At 37.3% G+C, this 20,725-nt stretch overlaps 1 protein-coding gene and 1 long non-coding RNA gene across 3 annotated transcripts in view; both read left to right on the forward strand.

Moving 5' to 3' along the window:
- Positions 1-19,610, forward strand: part of PIP4K2A (phosphatidylinositol-5-phosphate 4-kinase type 2 alpha) — a 113,547-nt gene extending 93,937 nt beyond the window's left edge. Inside the window, exons 6-10 of one of the 2 annotated variants that reach the window (XM_062633643.1) lie at positions 1,042-1,080; positions 10,894-11,007; positions 14,221-14,464; positions 15,442-15,545; positions 17,284-19,610. In XM_062633643.1, coding sequence (XP_062489627.1) covers positions 1,042-1,080; positions 10,894-11,007; positions 14,221-14,464; positions 15,442-15,545; positions 17,284-17,364 — 582 coding nt within the window. In that variant the 3' untranslated portion in view covers positions 17,365-19,610. The remainder of the gene's footprint in view (positions 1-1,041; positions 1,081-10,893; positions 11,008-14,220; positions 14,465-15,441; positions 15,546-17,283) is intronic. The other variant, XM_062633642.1, reaches the window with a different exon arrangement.
- On the forward strand, positions 1,091-5,372 carry LOC134171439 (uncharacterized). Its single transcript, XR_009967632.1, has 2 exons — positions 1,091-1,283; positions 4,972-5,372. It is a non-coding gene; the product is annotated as an uncharacterized LOC134171439 (long non-coding RNA).
- Positions 19,611-20,725: the final 1,115 nt, after the last annotated feature.

The following is a 20,725-nucleotide window of genomic DNA, read 5'->3' on the forward strand; positions in this document are numbered from 1 at the left end:
GCACAGAATACAGTATAAAAGGTGTACTATCAGTAAACTAAAACGTCAGACTTTTACTAGGCTTTCAGTTAACAGTGTAATGCAACAAAAGCCCTGCTTGTGGGACCATACATAGTAACTAAGACGAACCCAATTATCTTTTTTCTCCATCCTTTCTAAGTTTCTCTTCCCAAACAGAGTAAAACGTCATATAAAATTATGTGGTTGGGAATCCTCACATTCTTTATTATGACTCCACTCCAGCATTTCTTTACACCTTCCAACAAGCAATGGAGTTAATTTACCCATCTTTCAATGTCCAATTATCATGTTTCTTGTTATTATTTCTTCCAGTGTTATTATGTGATAAATGCTGGGTACTTAAAGGTGTGGTCCTGCTCCAAGAAATTTGCAAGGAAGTATATACAGCCTTTTTTTTTTTTTTTTGTCACCTCCATCTTACTCAGAAAAATACTAATTTTAGCTTTTTTTTAAAAAAAAAAGTTACATATCCAAAATGTCTTTGGGAAGCGCTGTAAATCTTGTGAATTTGCAGTTGGTCTCATCTCTTAACTTCATGTTGCTGTGAGGTGCTTTGTTCTTGTTTGTGATCTTTTAAGTATTTGTGTGTGTTTATACTGTGTGACATCCTTTTCAAATGTGTATTACATATGTCCAAATAGTTATACAGAATAGGCTATTCCATGACCATACAGCTAAATTGGCATGGAAATATGAGAAGTCCACCCAACAAACTGAACTTCCAGGGTGATAGTCTCAAAATGAGAATGAGACATGAGTAAGAAGCTGCAGCAGTCAGGAGGACAATAGATGTAGATCACTTGAGGATTTAATCCATCTTTCTTCTCTCATGATACATCTTCTTCAAATGATTGCAGCAGTTCAGCGGCCCTGAGCATTCTACGTACTGTATCACCTTTCTTTAAAACAGCTCTCAAGTTCAGAAGGATGCAGTTCATCCACTTTTTCAGCTGTTATCGTAACATTTTCAAATTAGTTTCTGACATATGCACATTTTTAGATCCATTTTTTCTGTTTCAGGGCTCTACTGTGGCTCGAGAAGCCAGTGACAAAGAAAAGGTATGGTGCATTTCTGTTTCTTTTTCAGTTATCTAACCTGCTAGCTAGTCTCAGGACAAACATAACCAGTGCTGTTCTGCCCATTTTCTTTGTTTTCTGTCATATTCTCCCCTCTTGATTTCTGCCTTATTCCCTCCTTTATCTTTCCTCTGTTTTCCGCAGACCTTTGAATATTGGTTTGCAATGGTGTTGAGATTTCAGAGGTAAGTGAGCCAATCCTGTACCTCCTCCTTTTCATTTTTTCTCTTCTCTTAGTTTCTTCAGGGCCTGCCCTGTGGTAGGAAAACATCAGGACCTTCTTCTCTTCCCTCCTGCTTCTTCATCTTCTTTCTCTTGCTCTTTAACATTAAGATACTTGGATACTCCATGTCAGTTATTGGAATTATGTGACTTGGCACCACTTCTAAAGTGAATGCAAAGATGAACCAAACCTTGAAATTTGAGAACCTTTGGGTACGTAAAGCTCATACAAATGAGCAAGTCACTGAAAGGCTTAGATGTACATGTAGCTATGAGAGGCAGTCTCCGTCAAATTATGAGCTGAAACTTTGCTCTAAAAGGAAATTAATCATTTTATTTTTCTCCATCTACAACTTCAATTCATTTGGAAAATTCAGTGCTCTCAAAATCAACATTTCATTGAGGTTTCATTGAAATAGCCTGATGGCATTTCAGGAGAGGTTTTTCTAGAAATTCTGCAGATAATTGAAGGTGGAACATAGTCTCCATTATCTAAGACTTCTTTAGATTTCCAAATTTGGGGTGAAGTCTAGGAACCTATGACCCTTATTTTCTTAATTTTTCCAAGCACATGCCTTCTGAATTAGCATGAGCATTCAGCAATTCACTTAAAAGACTTCATTTTGTGTTGTCCCCAAATGTCATCCAGATAATTTGTTTTTCTCCGAAGCATTAGACGGACCATGCCTGCCTCTCTTAGTCTTCTACATACCACACAACTGCACTAAGGAGTAAGGGACGTGCAGCAGCTGTCAGCCCTACAGTTATTGCTGCATGAAGAACTGCCAGGTTTTTCCACTTTGTCCTGAGGTATGACCTTCTTCCAGCATTAGGCAACTACCATGTCCCAAATGCCAACTGCAGTTATAATAGTCAGCATTAGCTCTCTTTTGCTGTAGCGGGCCCTCGAGATCACGTCTTGAATGGTCTCTATTCTTTTCTTGTGGTCTAGTTTTGTTCTTGGTTAGTAACACAACTCTTTAACGTTTTTAAAACAGAGGGATTAACTCCTTCAGTGTCTCCTAAATGATACCTGATGTCATTGAAAACCTCTGTTGGTTATTACTAAAATAATTCAATACAAATTAAGAGGGCAAATTACTTGGATGGGACTAATGCAGATTGCAAAACTAATGCTTGGGATAGTAACATAAAAATACTTCATATATTCAGCTATAGAGGAGCTGATACCGTACAGATATTTAGTGCAGTGGGTTTGGCCCTTTTTAGGACTATATCTTATGATAATATATTTATATTTATATTATTACAAATAGTTTAATAATAGTACACACATACTATAGACACATTGAGTGAGAACCTCAAAGAATCAGCGCCTTGATTTTGTTCCCATGTAAGTTCCTGGCAGAATTACTGTTGAACTTTTTTATAGCTAAGTTGTGTAGTTTTATATAACTGTGTACAACAATTCTGTAAATTTAATGTGAAACCATAACTTCAGTAAGGCAAATAACAAAAATTCCTATCAAATTCAACACATCTAGTCCCTCCCTTTTATTTTGAGTACTTCTGTGAAAGAAATATAAAAACAGCCCTAGTCCCCCAAATTCTTCTTCTGCTATTTTAAATCTCACACATTAATTTCTTTTCAAAGGAATTCGATTTCTTGGAGGCAGAACTGCACTAAACTTACTGCTGTTGTAAGCAGACAGTCTGAGGCTGTTAGAACAGCCTTCTGTTACTCATTGTTCCCCTCAAATGCTAATGCAGTGCAGCAGAGGAGCCACAAGCTAGCACTCAGCACAAACATTTCTAAGAAAGGGAATTAATTGGGTAGGCTTCTAAGTTGATAGAGGGAACCACATTTTACAAACACTTTAAGACAGACTGCTAGGGATTTAAGCAAGGGGAAAATAATATTTTGCTTATTACATGGTTTTTGTCTAAGTTTTGTAGTCTGCTGTTTGATTTGAAAGGGTCAAAAGAACACGCTACCCCGTGTCTGTGTTGTAGGTGTTTGGAACATTCATTGTCACTGTGATCTAAAACTGCAGTAGGCACTAGAACTGCATTTGAAGTACTCAAGTGTTCTTAAGGCACAGAGTTTAAGCTTGCTTAAAAGGGGTTTATATATTTATATGAATCAACAAGGAAAGTTTGTTTTGAAACTCTCATGGGATATGTCTCTGCACATGTGGCACTAATTTCAGGACCTTGAGGACTGTGTTGACAGAAGTATGTAAATGATCCATTATTTGTAACCCGCAAGTGAGAGTCTTATCACATGTTGTTTTCACTTCCATTTTTCCTTATGTAGGTGTCGCTATTTCAGACTTCTTGTTTGTTGTCTGGCTTGAGATTCCCACAGAAATCTTAAAGATGTTAAAATGCCTGAAAAAAATTAGCCTGAAAAGTCAAAAGTAAAGGATTTTGGGGGGAGGGGGAGGGGAAGGTGGCATTATGGGAAATGGTCTAACGATACTTTGGCATCTCCTATGTCAGAAGAAATTGCTCTGAGTGCTTAAACAAAACCAGACAACCTCAAATACTAGCTGGTGTAGTAACTTACTAGCTACTTTTTAGCCAGAGGCAAGTTAAATCATCAATTCATTAATATCACCCTGAAATGCCATTAATAATAATAGGATTTCAATTAATGGCATTATTTAATTACTCAAGTAAATGTACCCACTGCTATTCACATCTGAAAAACAGGAAGGTAATGAAAGACAGGAAGCTTTTGGTGCTAAAATGTATGGCTAAAATGTCTGGTAATGCGGTAATTTTTAATAGGCTTTTAAGTAATTCATATTTAATTTCAAATGCCAATGTTCAAGTAATCAAATGGTTTTCAGAATATCAAGCATAATATGTAAGCTTCTTTTAAAGCTGAAGAAGTCAGAAAACAGAAGAGCAAGTCTTTCAGTCACATTCCAGTGCAGACTGCAGGTTTTAGATACATTACATTGAAATGGCAAGCTTGACTAAAATTATGACATTATTGATTCTTTTTCCTGTCAAACTACTCTTTCGTCATTTATTCAGTTAATAAAGAAGAAGCAATTATGCAGAAAGATTTAATGGATTATAAAATAAGAAACCAAGAAAAATATTTTTCTACTTTAGTTTTGTGTGTAAAATAGGTGTTAGCATACAAAGAGGTTTTTTAAAGATCAGGTTTTTAGGAAGAAAAGCTGGCTGGAATGACTTTGAGAATGTTACTTTTTTGTCCTCTTTTCAGTTCATTTCCTGTTTGACTGTCTTCAGCTGTTTAATATCCTAACATTGATAAGGAAGTCTGAAACTCTCATTTCAGTCTTTTGTGATAATCAGTGCAGATGCAATCTCCATCCCTTAGATTTCACCTTAATACACAACTCCTCTCATTCACATTATAAGTGATATTTTTAGTAATAAAGGCATCACTTTCTTGGCAACAAGTATCATAACATGCGCTTACAGATGTCTTGAATTTTAAAAGAACAGTGTGTTTCAACAGTTGTCAAATTCTGACAGCTGCTCTTTTTTTTCTTTCTTTCTTTAGTTCTCTTTAGTTTCTTTATTTTTATTATTTTAATAGTGGGCATTTTCTATTCATTCCTTGGACAATTTTGCCCTCTTAAGTGAAAGCAGGATAATGCAGAACTCCCCTGGTGGTCTGCCTGCTCACAATTATGCTGTACTTTGCAGGACAACATCGAATTAGCAGTTACAGCTGAGTCTACTTGTACTTACAAAGAACTTAAGCATGTTGCTTGTGAGTGAGCAGTTTGGAAGGAAATTTGAAGAAGACTGAAACCTAACTGAACTAAAGCCCACCATTTTTCATCTTTGAGCAATTTCAGATATTATTACATGTTTTTAAATTAATCTAAAACTGGTTGTGTTGCCCCCTCTGTGGTATTTGTCATTTCATAAATAAGTTTAAATACAGAAAAATTACAGTAAATACATTCGAACAAAGAAGTCTCTATTGAAGTTAATTTTTGGAGAGATTGTCATCGTTGACACTATGTTACACTTAGAATAACTTACTCTGAGAATTAGATCTGAAGATGCTGCTACATGTAATAAATCACTTCTTACCTTTACTTTCTCCTTCACATAATGCAACATATAGTAATTAACTGATTTCTGAGAGAATAGTTGTGGCTAAAGAAAGAAAGATTTTAGAATAGGAGCATAGTAACAAGATTATTCAGTCTTTAACTAGTTTTTTTCTTTTGATGTCAATAGTTAAAATTTCATTCGAGGTAGCGGATCATCCCAAAATCTGAGCTATTTTTTTCCTGCTGTTTTCAAGTTGCTAATTTCGGAGCAGCATTTTCTTTACTTTTAGTAATTTCAGTCCTCTTCATGTGCTGACCTCACCCAGCAGGCATGTGAAACATGTCTTAGGTTTCTTTGTGAAATTAATCTCGAGGTTGCATGTACAGAGATTGTAACTTTCAAAACACTGCAGTACAGTACCTCAGAAAGATAGGAACAGACATTCAGAGTTAAAATTCTTATTTCAGCCCTCACTTGACACCAGTCCCATTATTATTTTTCAAAACAAATCACTAGTTTGCCTTTGGGGGGGGGGTGGGGGGGGTGGAGGGTTGTTTGAGCAGGGGAGGTGTTTGGTTTTGTTTGGGGGGGATTGGCTTTTTTTTGTTTGAAAGTCGGTTTTCCATATGTGAAAAGAATTTTTTTTTAAAAGAGATGGGGAACATTGTCTTGAATTTTATATGTTGCATGCTCATTTTGCATCAGGAAGGCATTAACCCTAGGGATAACTCGAGGTGCACTTCCCTAAGCATTGAAAAGATGTATAGTTACTATTTTGGTACATGCTTGAATTCCTAATCTGTCTACGAGGTCCTGCACAACTTTTTTTTGTCCTACAAAAATGGCTGTTCCACTGGCGAAAACCATTCCGGTGTTCCCTGAAACCCCATTTTGGGGTTACGGCTCTATTTCCATTGCCGTTTACAGTCTTGTGATGCCAAGTGGAGCAGCAGGCCCTCACTTGATTAGAAACTCCTGTCTAGGACAAGGCAAACTGTACAACAAAGATTTGGACCCAGGTTCCCTAACGGCTGGGGGGAAGAAGCTGCAGTCTTCAGCCTTCCAAAGAAAGCTCCAGTACTCTTCCATCTTGTGGATCTTGTGGATTCAGTTCAAAACCACCTGTGCCAAAATACTGCAAACTGTATTTAGCTTTGTATGCCTTTTTTAGAAAGTCCTGCCTCCCGTATATGCCCGTGAGCCCAATCAGACTAAAGTTGATCTAACTTACACCTTTTTTTTCCTTATAATTATGGGAGCCATTTGCTGTGAAAAGAAGCCTGAGGTGTGGAACTTCACTCTTGGCAGATGTTTTATACTGTTCTCAAAAGTTATAAACTGTAAGCCAAATTTTGCCATGATTAGGTGTGTGAATAATGTGACCTGTACCTAGTTCCGAACAAACAATAAGACTGCTATGCAAGATTTCTCCTACAACCTGATCTTTGCTTTTGTTAGGTGAGAAATTGCTGCCAGGTTGTGAAGACAATTAGGCTTTTCCTTTTTTAGTCTAAGACTTACTCTAATATGTAACTGCGCTATAGCTGGTTTAGCAAGCTTCTTACCGAATGTCAACATTAGTGTTGGCCATGATCATTATTTTTAGTTATGATGCACAAAAAAAAGCCTTTGGAAAAAGAAAAAAAAGAAATCTAACATTCATTCAGCACATTAGGATAGGCTGCTGAATTGAGGTGAGCTAAGAAATCTGGAAGAACTATTTCCTCGTTCATATAGAAATAAAACTTCACCTGGTTCTTATTTTTTGAGATCTTTTTTTTTTCCCAAGAGAAACAATGTGAGTGAGCTGTTTAATCATGATTTTAGTTTTCAATCAGACTTTACACATTCTGTCATCTTAGTCTAAGCAATCTTTATTGCTTTTCACCCTTTTCAAAGGTAGTGCAATCTTCCTGCCGTTAAAATTCTCTGTGACCGTGGCAAACTTTGGAACACAAACCTGAAGTGTGCAATAATAACATGCTTTTTTAATAAATAAATACTTTATATTTGTACAATCTCTTGTGCCTTTCTTGCATCTGTAAGTAGGAAATTAAAAACGATGGGGAGATGGTTCAGAAAGAAAATGTATTATTAATTTAGTGGAATTAGTTTGATGTTCATCTCCTGCGCAGCTCTTAAAATATTTAGTTCTTTAATGATACTAATATGTTCCTTCTAATGAATTACATTCTAGGAGAATCTTTTTCCAACAAGGATTTTGCTTCATTGGAAATATTTGAGGCTTCATTAAAAATTAACCGCATCAATTATTTCATTAAAGCAAAGTCTCAATTTTTTTTCATTCAGACAGTGTTTTAAACTGCTACAATGTGGTTTTATTTGTATTTATTTATTTCAGTGCATAAGAAGAAAATGTGCATTTTAGGATTTTTCAACATGAACACATATATTATTAATTTTAAGTAACTACAAGAGCCCCTCCTAGCTGCATATTTCATAGTTTTTAATTCCTAAATTCACAAATCAATTTGAAGACATGACTTTCTGTTAAAGTACTACTAGAATCACTACTAGTGCTGGCTGTTAGTAATGTTTGAGACTGCAACAGTCTCCTGGGGCTTCTAATATTCTCCAGCTTTAAATAAATAGAATGGTATCACCTAGCACATCAAAAAAAAACACGCTTTGTCTAATAATACCTAGTAAAAGGGAAGAGAACAGGCTGGGAAGCATCATACGAATGATGTGGTGAGGGCAGCCACTGGCACGTAGCTTTTTAGCTTCATTTTCTCATATGGGGCCCACTGCTTTTTCCTTTTTCTTACCGTACCTCCTTGGTTCTGGCTTTTAATTTATGCAGTTCTGCCCTTGCCAAGTCTTCGCAGCTATGGGCATTTGGGTGAAGAAAAATGACCTCACATAAAAGTTCTCAGAGGGATTACTGAGGACTGGGGGAACCTGCACATGAGGCAGTGAAGAGTGGCTTTTGGGGAGAGCTGATTCACTGCCCTGAATGTTGTTGGGACTACCCCTTTCAGTCTTGTGATGGCAGACAAGAAATGCAGCTGTGTCAGCTTTGCTAGCTCACTGCTATTAAAAATAGATTAGAAACAAGGTTAAAGTGGAGTATGGCACAACTGCCTTACTAGCTCTAGCATTGACCAGAAAAAGGACATTGCTTGTCATTTATGTTTATTTTTACTAAAGGTAGGACTGTCTTCAGTGGAGAAGCATGCTTCCCCCTCCCACCACCCACCAGTTCTGACTGGCTGATGTCCTGCTGTGCAGGAAGTCTGTGGCAGAGCGTAGAGATGAACCTGCATCTCAGCATCTTAACCACAAGCACATCCTTCCTCTTTACTTGCCCTTCAGCTTTAAGCAGCATTAATATGGGGGGGGGGGTGTCAGCGTTAATGGATTTGTTAAAAAAACTCTGCCTAGTTTAATAAATAACTTGGATATACTAGGTGGAAAGATAATCTGAGGTTTTGGGGGGGGGGGTGTGACTTTGGCTAGAAATGAAGGGAGCTTGGTTTCCTGCATTCTTGCATTCATTATTGTTTCATCTTAAATTAATTCATCCAAATCTCCTCTCCATTCTTAAGCATCCCACGCACTGGATTCCATCCTCTAGCGTTGGCAACATCCCTGGATCCACAGTCCCGCCTCTGCAGAATTAGCCTATATCTATGGGACAGTTTGCTCAATTCTGTGGTATAATCTCTGCAGATGTTAGTCTGGAATGCTTATCTGATGTTTCCCATACTCATTTTCATCCTAAACCACTTACCGAGTAGGCCAGAAAGAAAATCGATGCACACTGTGCAGTAGTAAACAGTTCATCATCACTTCAAGAAGTTTCTAGTGTTGTCTAAGTGAAGTGGCAAAGCACTGCTGGGTGAATCCTTTCTGAAAGGATTCTGGTATGGGTGAATGGTTGTAGCTCCATCTCAGCTCCTTGGGGTTTTTTTCCTTTTATTTTAAATTAAAATAGAGGATCTCTATTAAGAGGATAATTTAGTATATCAGAATTTTCTAGATGCAGCCCAGTAATAATTCAGTAATAACCTAAAAATAGGTCCAGTCTAGGACCTTGCTTTTTTTTCCCAGAGTTCGTAGCTGTCAGGATGCAATGGATTTAACATGCATTCATAACTATTAACATGTTACCAATTGTTTAAGTGGTTTTGAGAAGCAGTTATTGGAAGAGAAGGGTCATTTTTCTAAACAAAAGCAGTGGGATCTTGAACAATTCACAAATTCCAGGTCCAAAAAATAAATTTGATTAGGGAACTGAGTATTTCAGCTAATTCTGTGCACAGCCCAACAGCAAAAAGAACTTTTGGCCACTGTGAAGATCTGTGAGGGCATATCAGGGTCTGCTGTGATGCTCACATTTTAATGCTGTGCTTTCCAATATGTACATTTTGGAGCAGAGCGAAGAACCTCTGAGATTAGTTTCCTTACTGTGTCGTAGGAAGAAAACAAGCTTTGTGAAAAATACCCTCTCCAGTATGGTTATAAGCTATGTATGACTAGTTAAACTGATGGGGGACATTCCAGTAGGCTGATGTTAGCTGCTTTTTATTCCTACCATCAAGACTTTTGGATTAAGAGGAAATTATTTTATTCAAAATACATTAGTTCATGGTCATTGAGGGTTGCAGCACTTGGTTGTTTTGCAACTTTTTTTTGTAAAGAAAACCTTTTCTTCCCTACTATTGATTAAAGGCAGGGGGCAGGGAGAGAGGCTGTTCATTCCTCTTAATAAGCCAGTTTTTTAAAGGCTCTGGTTGCAGAAGCTACTATTACTTCTAGTTTACTTGACTGAATACCCTGAAGGAGCTGCTCTTTTGTTTGTTGACTTGCTGGGTTTTTTTAAGTAAACTTCCAGTCACTGCCCTTTGAAAACAGAGCCCATTTGAGAGGTCTTAATACTGAATCTTGCGGTTACTCTATCTGGCTTTTCTTCAATGCTGTTGCAAATCACTTCATGGGAGAGTTAAAGATGAAGCTAATCAACTAATGCTTCAACATCAAGAATATTTAATTATGTATTTGAAAGGCAGTGGTTTTCTTTGACATTTGCCCCTTTTAAGCAGCATTTCATAATTCATGTTCACTCAATGCTTTCAAATAATTATTTGGCATTAGGCACTTTCAAACATTCACAGTAGCTATGTAAAATGTAATCCAGTCTGACTTCATGTGTAAGATCTGATGCAAGCACTTTCCTATGAGGTATAGACTGTGTTTCAGCTTCACTTGTGGTCACTTTGACAAATGACATCTTGGAAGAAATTCAGTGCAAATCAAGGTTTGATGCAAATCAAGTACTGAGTTGGAGATTTTGTCTTGGCTATATTTGTTGCATGACCAGTAAACTACTACCTTCTAGGCCATTTACAGGAGGGATAAACTAAGGAAAGGGCTCTGTGGTTGCAGCGCGGGGAGCTGGGTGCCTCTGCTTTCCCCAGAGATGTGGCTCAGCGGTATCCTGTCTGGCTCAGGCGAGCTCCAGAAGTGCCACACTGGGCCAGCAGCTTTACTGTGCTCCTCTTTGTGATCCTGCTCTCATAGGAGTTTGGTTTATTTTAGGCCAAAGAGCTGCCGACATTCAAAGACAATGATTTCATCAACGATGGCCAGAAGATTCATATTGATGAGAATAACAAAAAGATGTTCCTTGAGAAACTCAAAAAGGATGTTGAGGTAAGACTCTGCCTATTCAGTTACACGTGATTAAAATGTGTGGCAGATTACAAATATCCCAGGAAATTGTCCCTGTATTTTATTAATGAAAACTTGTTTATGGAACTGTAAGCACTGACTGTTTTAAATGAAACACAATTTAAACTTTCAGGAGTTGATCACTGCTTTTGCTGATGTGATAAATGGCTTGCTGCCATAGCTGGTTGCCATTGTTCCTGCCTTGATGATGTGATGTTAAAATGATGGTGCTACTTAGTACTTAGGTGCTTTACAGGCCTAGTACTTCCAAATGCCCACAAGAAATAGGTGAGTATTGTTAGTTGTGTTTTACAGGTGGAGGTGCACCAGAGCTGAGGCCACATATGGACTGTAGTCCAAGATAGAAGATGTATCATCCCCACTCACAGCCTTACGCGTTCCATTTGTTTCATATTACTGATTCAGTTTTAAATCACCTTTAGTATCATAAGAGTATAGTGCTTCAGTAATTTGCGTATAGCAGTTGGAATCATTGATTTAGCATAGTCTTTCATATAAATTTGTAATTGACTGAATATAATCAGTAATAAAAAAGTTTTAATATATGAATTTAATGTAATATTTTCTTATAACTTCTTTAGTTCAGCAAATGAAAATAGATATTGGGCTAACTAGTTCACACAGCTTGAAATTTCCATCACGGAAAATACTATCACTGAAAATGCTGTCACTAAACAAAATATTTTGCAGCCCTTATACCCAAAGCCTAAAATCTGGTGGGTTTTTCTTGGAAGAGACCAGAATGTGTCTGTGACTTGATGAGCCTTTCAGCTATCAATATCAAAATTGTCTCTGTGAATTTACTTGTGCAGTTCTTCAGAGCTGCATCTCACTAGCTGCACAAAAAAAGTACTGTAACTCTAACCAGTAATTTGCTTTTAAGGAAATCTAATTTCCCATGATAGTGACAATGAGAAATGTATATTGATGATAATTATTAAAACATAAATATTTTGTGAAATATCAGTGTGTGTTTATTTTATATTTAAAATACTGTGCTGGAAAACTGCTCTACTGATGTCACAGCTCTAGAGACGAGTTCATTTGGGTTAAAGTTTTGTGTTCTTTTAACATGTACTGCTGTTGCTAAATAATGCTTTTATGGTAAGCAGGTTGCAGACAATATTTTAAGTATGTGCAAGGCATGTGGAAGATAGCTTTATTACCCCAGAAAGTGTGTCTCATCTTCAGCATTTACTAGGTTGTGAATATAATGGCAGACTCCAGATCATGTCCTGAGAGGCTGTCTTTTTATGGGCTTGAAATTTGTACAGCATTGTTAAATAGCCATGTAAACCACTATTGTGAAGGGATCTGGCACTTGATTTTCACAATAGCAAGCTGTTCTTTAACCTTGTGTTTCTTTTATTGCTTCTTCTGTCCTTGTTAGGTAACTGATAATATACACTTTGTACCCAACGTTTAAACACATTTCACTACAACGAAATGCACAACACTTAGCATGTGATTATCTTAGCACACAGTATTTATGGTTAAGCATATTATGCAGTAGTATGCCAAATCATATGACCTTATATGAGTTCTTGTTTGTCATTAAGTTTGTTTCTATATTTCTCTGATCACTGAGTTTACGTCCCCTTCTTTGTGTTCAAACAAATATCTATTACTGCTGTTTTGATGTCCTCATCTATTTTCCTGCCTCCTCATTCCACTGAAAATATCCTGAGAAAAAGCATATTAAGGGCATTTTTTTCCATTTTAAATCAGATGACCTTTTCCTTGTGCTGATCTCCCCAGGTCTTTTTTTCTGTCAACAGAAGAGCCATTCTCTTCTAATTTGTAGTTCACTCTTTTTCCCAAGAGTCTGTTCTGTTCAGTGCGTTTTTTGTTATGATTATGGGTAGATTTTTTCTCCTGTCTCTCTCGGTATTTATCAAGTGCCTAATGATGCGCCTGGAGTCCTTCCACTCCATCGCCTTTGTCATCTGTTCTTCTTGTGTATATCATTGTACATCATCTCTTCAAACTTGGATCTCTTCTAGTCTTGTGAAGAGTCTTCTGATTTATTACATTGAAATTATTAGAAACCAATTTCTTCTTAAAACCTCTTCTTAATCTCACAGTATTCTTTCTGGCACTTGACTTTGTAGTCACTTTGTTATCTCTGATTCCTTTTCTCAGAATCAGGATTTTGACAAACTGTAGTTTTTCATTTCTTAGTATTTTATGGTGATCTCTTTCATCACCATCACTATTCCAAAGTCTAGCTTAATTCCTTTCTTTGGTCTGCTCTAACTTCCTTTTTATATCCATTTAGAGTTTCTCAAAATTGAAATTATTTGTATTTTCAGGATTTTTCTCTGCATACCATAAGTAAGGGCTCCACAAGTTTAAAATCATAGTATTGCTTTTAGGCTGCAGCACAGCTTTGCCCTTCCTACCTCTCACCCCCTTGAACTGTTTACCATCTTCATGCTTTTATACCTTCCTTATTTCCTTCCTTCTTTCTTAGCTTTCTGCATTACTCTGTTCCCATCAACTAAAGTAACACTTGTCTAAACATAAAATGTATTCATCGTTCAGTTTTCTAAGAACTCCCATCCTCAACCTTGATTCAAAACCACCCTTTCATTCATATTCATGTTTTGCTTACCTGATTTTAAATTGTGAGCCTTAAATTGTAAGTGAAGACAACGTATCATCATTTCACATCTTCGTGGTGTAAAACTTCACTACTTTCCACTGCAAGAATATTTAAACACTCTTTCATGATTCTTTAATAAGGCTTAGAAGGAAGTGAGGGGGCAGATTTAGCACCAGGTTGTAGCACGCCACACACCTGATGGCAAACACTGATCTGGAAGTTGTGTGGTGACAAGATGCCTTAAGGTAAACATTAAACAGGCACGGTAGTCATTGGCTCGCACAGGCGTTGGTCCTCACTACAGGAAAAGTGATTCTTTTCCCTGAAGATTTTGAGGGAGTGGGCTACATCTCTTTTGGAATATAAGTTGCAAGTGACCTGTGTGCTGTTACTACATCTTAACAAATTCAAGTATCTCTCTGATAGCTGTATCACTTAATCCTCCCTTTTGTTTTTCCTTAAAAGTGCCTATTTTTTTTCAACTCATGACATCTTTGTGTAACTTCTCCTGTTCATAAGTGGAGCTTAGATTTTTCAGTGATATTGATAAATTGCTTATCGCTTTCTAGTTCCTTGCTCAGTTAAAACTCATGGACTACAGCTTGCTGGTTGGAATTCATGATGTTGAAAGAGCTGAACAGGAAGAAGTAGAGTGTGAAGAGAATGATGGAGAAGAGGAAGGTGAAAGCGATGGGACCCACCCCATTGGAACCCCTCCAGACAGTCCAGGAAATACGCTGAACAGCTCATTGCCTTTGGCTCCAGGGGAATTTGATCCAGCTATTGATGTTTATGGAATAAAATCCCATGAAAGTAAGCAGTAATAATTTTTTTTACGTTAACATGTTTTGATTCTTGCACTAGAATCCTAAAGTCTTCATGACCACATAAAGGTAAAGTTAAACTGCAACATACAAATTCGCTCTACAAAAGAGGAAATATGTTGCTTTGGGGGGCAGCAGAAAGCAGAAGGTACCTATAATGCTCAGCATTGTTATGAACATATTTTCTAAATATTGTGATGTGTGGGGATGCAGTCAAATAATTCACCTACTACACTATCAAATTGTATACTGGCTTAGCTATTCACAGACAGCATTTCTCAGTTAATTCATGGGTTTTTTCATCCCTTCAAGGAAATCTAGTATCCATAACTGTTCTTTTCCTAGCAGATCAGATAATATTGAAAACAGTTTAAAAAGAATTAGAAAAGCAGCATTCCAAGTTAGATTTCACTTTTTTGGTTGCTTTTTGAAAATTCCCGCTCTCATGCCAGATTTCTGTGTTCCAGCTAAGAAAGTCATCATAAGAAGCCTGAAAGTAGATTTGGTGTTAATGTGTAAAAACTAAGTGTTACTTGTGGCTGTTCAAGACAGGAAAGCTCTCTCTTCTTTTTTTTTCCTTAAGCATTTACATGGATAAATGTATGTTTTTATTAATAAAAAATATGCACAGTCATGTTTGTTGACACAGAAGCATTACTTTTCATATGAAACTTCATAGTTTTTCCACAAAGGAAGATGAAATCCACATAACTTTAAGTGAGCAAAAATTGCTGTAAGCTGGTGGTTTATTTTACACTCATTTGTGGAATTTTGCATTATAAATGAGTGCAGTTAAAAGTCAGTTAAGGACAGCTTTAGCCTGTGGTCTTTACAGATCTATGATTCTGACTGACGTTAACCTGTCTTAGCTGCTGATTGAGCCTTATAAAGTCGCCTTTGTTAGAAGAACTCATGATTAAGATGTCTCAAAAGTCATTCTTACTGCCATGTGCTTGCCATTTGCAGATGCACCTAGGAAGGAAGTATACTTTATGGCCATTATTGACATTCTTACTCATTATGATGCAAAAAAGAAAGCTGCCCATGCTGCAAAAACGGTAAAGCATGGGGTAAGTATCTGGGTTGTTTTTTTCCTCTGATTCCATTTATACTTTTGCATTTTTGTTGTTTAGTGCACTGATACAGCAGAGTTCAAGAAATCAGTGAAAAGGGAAATAGTTGGTTTTTTTTTCAATTTTCTTCTAGTTAAATATGTGATACAACAGTACAGAGTAACTACTGCATGTTACATACTGAGAGTGGAACTCACTTTTCAGCTGTACACATAGCTTTCTTACCCATACAGAACTCTAGTGAGATGCCTTTTTAGGACTTTGTCCTAAATTTGTAAGAAACACCTTATTCTTGCAAACAAAGCTGTTCACCAGACATTCGTATTTGTACACAGCACTGTGAAAGCTGTTGTGAATCTTATTGCAGATGCAGGACCCTAGTGATGATTTTATTATTTGGTACAGCCTGTTGAAAGTTAATTCTTTAGCTTTACAGAACTTCTTTAAAAATAGTCCGATTTGCAAAATTAAGCATCATGTACATATTAAATACTTGGGAACCATTCAGTGAAGGCATCTGTTTGCCATGAATTTCTTTATTTTGACTGAAATGGCTGCGTATCAGCAGGCACCAAAGAACCATGGTGAAGTAGCCCAGTCTTCCACAACTGTGATTTATAGCTACCATTATCACTCCTATGGTGATTTATAGTTCAAATTTCATAAACTGTTAAAAAAGAGCATAATCACTCATGATGCTAAAATCCCTCCTTTGTCTGTTTAAAGGATCAAGGCACTGCAGGAAAAGTCTGTTAAGCAAAGGGCTCAGGGATTTTTAGTTTACAGTAGAGTGCAATGCAGAATGCTCAGCAGTAAACCCTGCACAGACCTGTGGAAGGTGGGTTTTGTCTCTAAAACAAGGCACTCATCATTCCCTCTGCTCTCAGAGCAGCTGAAAGTTGGTGTAGACCATACACAGCCATTATCTGGCAATTATTAATGAACTTTGAATGTGGCAGACTGAAAACTCACAGTTCTGGCTAGAAATATGTTGTGAATAACCACAGCTGACTGTGATTAGAACTTATTACAGAACATTAGTTTCATACAACCATTTTACTTCACTGTCTCTGTCCTGAGCCATCTGACACCAAAGTTTGTTCATTAATTGCATGCATGCATTTTTCTCCTTTTGTAAAACAGGAAAAATACAAATATTCAGATGTAGCTATGGCTCTGAAAAACTTGACTAAAACTATGAATGAAATGATGACTTCATTGAAATAGCAGTTGTACAGCTTATTTAGTGACTCCAGATTTAAATGCATATGTGTTGAAAAAATGTTATTAATTGTTGCCATGTATTTCAAACCTGGTTATTTAGTATTCACATAGCAATATACATTACATGTATGTTGACACACCAGATCTGAGTATGATAATTTTACTCTTCTCTATATGAAGGCACAGACCAGAATCTGTTAGTGAATCAGTGTGTAGCATGGTTAAGAATGCAGTAGAAATTATATAGGAGACTGAAGTGCAATGAAAGCAAAGAGAAGTAACGTTTCAGAAATGGAAGGTGAAAGTCTTGCATTTATGGCGGTGAGTACACTGTACTCATGTGAAGCCTAAAAAGACATTGTGCTTGAGGGCCATTACAATTTGTCTTTCCAGTGTCCGATTCAAAGACTGAACGTATAATCTATTGAGTAAGCAATGCTGTCAGTAACAAAGCATGAAGTAAAACACTGGTTCTTCCTTCTTTCCTCTCCGCTCCCAATTCTCTGTATAGGCTGGTGCGGAAATTTCAACAGTTAATCCTGAACAGTATTCAAAGCGCTTCTTGGACTTTATTGCCAACATCTTGACGTAACCTATCATGTTACACAGGACAGACACGAGACCTGGGGACAGCAGCATTGGCGACAAGTGTAGGGATGAAAAGGAACTCAGAGAAGCGCTCATCTTGCAGAAAGCAACCCCTTTGTTTACATCTGCTGGCAAAGATGACTGAAGTGGGGTGGAGTACTTGCTTTAACAGCTGCCTGATATTCCCAGCATAGTTCTAGCTATTTCTGACTCTTGTGTGTGTGCAAAAAAAAAAAGTTAAAATAAATTAAATAAATAGAACAGCTTACTCAGAGTGCACTGTGACAGTCATACTCTGATGCTACCAGCTGAAACGGAATAAATGAGCAAAGAGGTGGGGGTGGGGAAAAGTAAATGCATGTTAAATCTACAACATTGCTATCAAATTGTAAACTGTGGATCAGTTTATTGTTGAACTAAAGAGATACATGGCAGTATTCTTCATGATGATAACGATGATGATAATAATGAAAACCTTACTGCGAATGTCACACCCTGCACACTGGCACTCCTTAAAAAAGCAGCTGCAACAGCCCTTGGTGCCGGAGGCTTTTCCCATTTGGTTCCTAGCAGTTGGGCTTTTTCCTGTTTTTTTTTTCCTTTCCCTTCTGGTTTTGTCTTCTTTTCAGCACATTGCATCAGGAAGTTCAGCCTCTCAGACATCGGAGAGCCAGCGTCTCTTACATTACAAAGAGCTAACGAAATTCATGCTATGTGTACATTTTTGCTACAGTAAACTTATGTTAAGGGAAAACTATGCTTATTTCACTTTGTTACCTGAAGTTTTCATTTGTTTTATATTCTTGCAATACAGGAACTAATAGTGTTGTAAGGGGGGAAAAAAGCTTATCTGAAGAAGCGCATAGTTTTGGGCAATAGTAGCTTCATCTTTCACCAATCCTGAAAGATGTGCACACCGATAGAAATTCCATTCCTTTGATAATTTACTGGGAATTTGAAGTTTAAATGCTTGTGTTGTACTGTTGAAACAGCGGTATTTTATGATAGATTATCCCTCGAAAAATGAACCCTGAATTTTACTGTTTACATTATTAGGAAAGCAGGGATACTTCTGAATTTCAGAGCTGTGTACAATATATGACTATTGAGTTTACATGTAAAGTTATTTTGCAGTACAAATGAAGTAATGTTTGTCATCTTCCAAGGTGTAATGTGCAGTAGTGTACTAAAGTGAATGTCTCACCTCTGTGGTAGACTCTTTTACAATAAAATGAGGAAGGATATTTCAGAGGGATTTTTCCCAAGGTCGTGTTTTAGCATCAAAATGACCTGTCCTACCATTTACGCAAGTTTGATTGTATAGTACATTGCCTAAAATTGTGCTGATCATATTTAACTTGTTTGAAATTTTTAAATAACATTGTATTTCTTTTCTTCTTGTATTTTTCCCTGAAAGACTCCATGCTTGAAAGAGACAACTTTACATATGCTTCAAAGTCTCTCTACTTATACACTGTGCTAAAGCTGTGCCTTTAAAATTTCTTGATTGAAATTGTTAGATTTTGTAGGCAACGTAAGAGAAGTCAAACCCTCCCCATCATGGTTTATAACTCAGATCAGGAGTGCCAGCATGCCTTCTCCATAACTAATGTCAGTGCTGTTAAGCCTGCAGCCGTGCATAACATACGTAGTGGTTTACTTCAGAGGAGCCTATACGATAGCAACCTGTTACACTCTCTTCAGTGGCCAAAGGCAATACTGTCCCTGTTGCTGTGTACTGATTTTTTTCTCCTTTCCCCAACCTTTCCTACAGGATTTTTTGTTATGTTTGACTTAGTGATGTCCGCAGCACTGTAATGTATGTGTTTACTTTTGTATTGTATGTATTTAAATAAGTTGGTACTGTGGCTTGATATTTTTTTGTCCTCTCCCTCTATACCCCAGTTGTCTACATTCTTGCCCACATTTTGTTTTCTGAAGCATGCTGTGGCTTCATGAAGTATGAGGCCAGAGGGAGACCCTGAGGTAAAAATGAGTACATATTTGAAGTACATACTTGAGTACATATTTAATTGCGGCCAACCAGTGTACATTTTTAGACAATTTTAGACATTTACAGCAAAGCATTCTTTTGTCTGTGTAGCAGTTCTGTCACTCATTCTTGTTGATAAACTGTTTATTTGGACAGGGCAAGGAAGACTCATTATTGTATATGTTAGTGCTTAGATTACACTCCAAACATGAGCAAGGCTTTATAAAATAAAGCACTTTGATGACTCACTAGGTAAATCCTTTGTTCTTGTCTTTCAGCTGTGGGTTTGATCACTTACTTACAGATGAATTTTGGGTGCTAAAATGAATGTGTAGCCTATATCGCAAAGGAAGAAATAAGAAGAGGCTTGTTCTATGCTTACTTTAATTGGCTTGAAACATTTAGCCTTTGGGGTTTGGGGTTTAGGCTGTGCTCTCAGAGCAAATACTGAGGTTTGTAATTGATGATTCTATGGTCTAAATCCTAGTATCACTACAAAAACAGGAAGATCGTCCACAGTAGTTAACTGAGAGAAGGACTGGCAGAATTTTGCTAATGTGTGATCTTAGACTAAATGATCTTACACTAAACCAGTTATTTAGAAAGTATTTGGGAATAATCCTGAATAATTCATGGGGAGGAGGGGAGGACTTTCTGTCCTAGAATTTCGAGGCTTTGATGGTCAGGGCTTTCAGCACATGATACAGCCTGTGCCTCACATCATGGGCAAATAGCAGAAAAGTGTCTTTTCGTCTTTATTCTGACTGACTTTTAATTTTTGTAATACATTTGTCTCTATTCAGTTCCTCTCAGTTTATTGCACAGATGTAGCAAGGCAATATTTCCAGCAATATTTTTACCTGTAAAATACACATGACAGTTAATGATAAGGTAGGCATTCCCCACAGGGAAGATGATTGAGGAGCTATTCTATTAAAAGTAGGTGAAGTGGTAGGGAGGGAAGAGATCCAGCTTCTTAATTACTCACTTAATGATGTCTCTAGTATGAATTTAAGCTTGCCCTTCACACAGCTGCTCCAGCTACTTAGGGTTTAGTATGAACTTGGTGCTCAAGGAGTGCTGCTCAAGTTAGTTGGACACATTAGCCATAGTGGACAGCAAGCTCCCTGGCTAGTTCTCTGTGCATGCCACTCAAACCATCTACCATGCCCTCAAAACAGGCTGCTGAAGCCTTGCACTGCTTTTATAATGCAGATGCACATGGGTTGTTGGTAGCCATTTCTCAACACTACCTTCTTCACAACATAAAATGTAAGCTTCTAGTATACAAAACAAGCACAATGTGCCAGATCTAAAAACCTGCTCTAGTTCTCCTGCTCCTACAGGTTCAACGGCTGAAGTGTTACTTAGG

The sequence above is a fragment of the Pezoporus occidentalis genome, unplaced genomic scaffold (assembly GCF_034315485.1).
Source record: "Pezoporus occidentalis ecotype Australia unplaced genomic scaffold, CSIRO_AGI_Poc_V1 ctg40, whole genome shotgun sequence".
NCBI classification, from domain to species: domain Eukaryota; kingdom Metazoa; phylum Chordata; class Aves; order Psittaciformes; family Psittacidae; genus Pezoporus; species Pezoporus occidentalis.